The sequence below is a fragment of the Triticum aestivum genome, chromosome 5B, assembly GCF_018294505.1.
Source record: "Triticum aestivum cultivar Chinese Spring chromosome 5B, IWGSC CS RefSeq v2.1, whole genome shotgun sequence".
Lineage (NCBI taxonomy): Eukaryota > Viridiplantae > Streptophyta > Magnoliopsida > Poales > Poaceae > Triticum > Triticum aestivum.
The window spans coordinates 254,376,288-254,379,189 of NC_057807.1; the positions used below are offsets into that span (position 1 = coordinate 254,376,288).

At 51.1% G+C, this 2,902-nt stretch overlaps 1 protein-coding gene across 1 annotated transcript; it reads left to right on the forward strand.

Annotated features, from left to right (window-relative positions):
* Nucleotides 1-260: 260 nt before the first annotated feature.
* Nucleotides 261-2,639, forward strand: LOC123115946 (uncharacterized). Its single transcript, XM_044536974.1, has 3 exons — nucleotides 261-1,030; nucleotides 1,342-1,672; nucleotides 2,244-2,639. Exons 1-3 carry the CDS (start codon nucleotides 503-505, stop codon nucleotides 2,327-2,329), a joined length of 945 nt encoding a protein of 314 aa, XP_044392909.1. The 5' UTR covers nucleotides 261-502; the 3' UTR covers nucleotides 2,330-2,639.
* The last annotated feature ends 263 nt before the right edge of the window (nucleotides 2,640-2,902 follow it).

A 2,902-nucleotide genomic window follows, 5' to 3' on the forward strand; every position in this document is an offset into this window, starting at 1 on the left:
AAAAGGTCTGGGGTTATTTTTAGACGGAGAAAATAATTGTTTTAAAAAATATTTGGTACTAATGCCAAAGTTTTTAGTGGTAGCCAAAAACCTCAATCAAAGTAAATAAAACTATTGTATTCTGAAAAGCTGTAGTAAAATAGTTTGAAATTACTTACGTTGCTATATCAAACAGGGCCTTAAGAGAGTTTAATTTGTTGTCGTCAGAAAATTGCGTTGACAACTGTTGACCAGGGCCAGGGGTGGTAGCCCCACACCTCAGTGAAATACAATGACCGGACTGACTGGATGATGGCCCCACCAGTCAGCGAACGGGCCCGCGCTTCGGAGCGGCGCCTCCTTGAAACGATCCGCTTGGCGCCTAAACAAAACCGTCGTAACAAACTCTTCTTCCCCTCTGCTCGTCTTCCTCGCAACGCCAAGAAACCAAGAAAGCCGAGGAGAATCAAGCCACCCGCCTGCACCCCTCTCTGAGCGAAACTTCGATCCGCAGCGGAGAGCGATGGAGGTGTTCGAGGGCGTGGACTTCGTGCGGCTGCGGAGCATGCAGCACGGCGGCGCGTACGTGCACGCCGCCAAGGACGGGCGCTCCGTCCGCCTCCACCGCACCGGCCTGTCCTGGTCGTACAACGCGGTGTGGGCAGTGCAGCTGCGTATCTCCGCCTCAGGCACGCTCTACGTCCTCCTCCGCGGCGCCTACGGCCGGTACCTCGGGGCCCCCGACGCCAGCACGCGCGGCTCCCTCTGCCCGTTCCCTCCCCCCTGCCGGGTTGCCGCGCAGCGCGACTTCGACGAGCCGGAGGTCCTCGCCATCATGTGGCGGGCCGTCGCCACGGGCCGCCGCGGCCGGGGCGCATTGCTGCTGCACGACGCGTCCGGGCGCTACCTCCGCGCCAACTCGAGGTGCCTCCTGCCGTGCCGCTCCAGCGTCTCCGTCTCCTCCTGCAGCAGCCTCGGCACGGCGGTTCAGTGGGTGGTGGAGGCCGTCCCCCGGCTCCAGGCCAGGCCATACCTCCCGATAGCGCGTGATGTGAGTTCCTTACTCATCCCTGCATTCTTCCACAATCTCGTCATCTGGAGATTCTTGAGATCGTCATAAATTCATAATATTATTCTTGCGAAAATTCTGCTACAGTTCTTTCTGGCGCAGTTATTTGATTCCTGTGTTTGCTCATGTCAAAGAATCAATCAATCAATTACAGTATCATTCTTGCAAAAGAAACTCTGCTAATAAATTCAGTTGGAGTTCTTCTTTCCGGCGCAGTTTCTTGCCCAAAACTTTCATCGCTTGCAGTTGAATTTAGTGCCAGGATTTCCAGTTGATTTTGTGTTGATGTGCAGTCGGAGTGGGGCAAGCTCTTCGCCCTGGTGTGCCCACCGCTGTCCCGCCTCTGGGTGCGGTGGTTCTCCTTGGAGCGGGAGATACGGTGGGTGCGGGCCGACGACTCCGGCGCCTTCAGCGAGGACGACTGGGCCTCGATACGGTACACCGGGAGGCACACGATCCTGATGAAGGGACAGGTAGTGAACCTGCTGGACCCTCCGGAGTCCGCCTCCAGCTGCACTCTCTGCGTCCGCGCCGGTCGCTACGGGGAGCCGAGCCCTCTGGCCATCAACCTGCCTCGCAGCCGGGAGCCGTTGGACGTGGTGATTTTCCGGGTCGGCTCAAGAGGTCAGTGTACTTATGAATTTATTGTGACCTGTGGCTGTTAATGCCTTTTGCAGTTCCGAATTAGGAATTTGACAGCTTGATTTCTGCTGGCTTAGTTTAGATTAGTAATGTGATATTTCTGAGAGTTGAGGGCTTACCTGAAGAATGCTGTGGACCATCTGAAACTAGCGATATGCACTAAAAAAGCAGTAGATTGTCTGAAGCTACTGCAATGCAACTTGTTCCATATAACCTTCTGAATTTACTGTGGCCTGTGGCTGCTAATTGCAGTTCCGAATTAGGAATTTATCAGCTTGATTTCTGCTGGCTTAGTTTAGATTAGTAATGCGGCATTTCTGAGAGTTGAGGGCTTACCTGAAGAATGCTGTGGATCATCTGAAACTAGCGACATGCACTAAGAAAGCAGCAGATGGTCTGAAACTAATTACATGCAATGGAACTTGTTGCAGATAACCTTGTGTTGCTCTGCATTATTTCCTATTACCTGCTTTCACATTTTAGGGCTTTTTAGTTTTTACCACTTGCCATGTAGCAGCAGGCCGTGCCTAACTGACTGCATCTGTGGCTGCAGCGGATGATGAGCTGATATACCCAGATGTGATGGCACCGGAGATGGCACGGGCAGCGCCAGCGGACGACGACGAACCACTGCTCTGACGACCGACTGCGCCCTCTTCGAAACCATCGCAACTTGTTCCAGATTTTATAGCTTGTTGGGATTACAAGGGATGAATGATCCCGTTTTCCTTTTTTTCTGAACTCCAACTTTTAGCAGTTTCAGTGTTTGATCCAGGATTGAAGTTTCCAGTCCACACTGAAATCCAGTTTCCATGATGTAGAACGGCAGAAATCAAAGTTTTGTCAGGGTTGACATTGGCTACAGCATCTTCTGAGCTATGAACAAAGTAGTGGTTGCACTTTACAGCCTTCAGAATGATATGGATATGAATATCTTCGTTTTTTGGTATTCCTGAAGTGATATGAAACACGCTCCCATATGTATGTCACGGTACAATGCATCTCTGAATTCTGCCTTGCTCACTGGCATTGATTATATTTTTCTTCCGACCAAAATAGACGTTGCAGATACCGTCTTCAGTCTTCATTGGCTCTGTTGTTGTTGCCATGTGCTCTGAGGCAAACTCTCCTGAAATTGCATATGTACATGTGCAATATATTAAGCGCTGTCTCTGCACTGTATACGCCATTAGGTTTCTTAATACTGGAACT

Coding starts and splice junctions, on each gene's coding strand:
- LOC123115946 (XM_044536974.1), top strand. CDS start 503: ATGGAGGTGTTCGAGGGCGTGGACTTCGTGCGGCTGCGGAGCATGCAG. Junction 1,031..1,341: donor ACCTCCCGATAGCGCGTGAT/GTGAGTTCCTTA, acceptor GTTGATGTGCAG/TCGGAGTGGGGCAAGCTCTT. Junction 1,673..2,243: donor TTTCCGGGTCGGCTCAAGAG/GTCAGTGTACTT, acceptor CTGTGGCTGCAG/CGGATGATGAGCTGATATAC.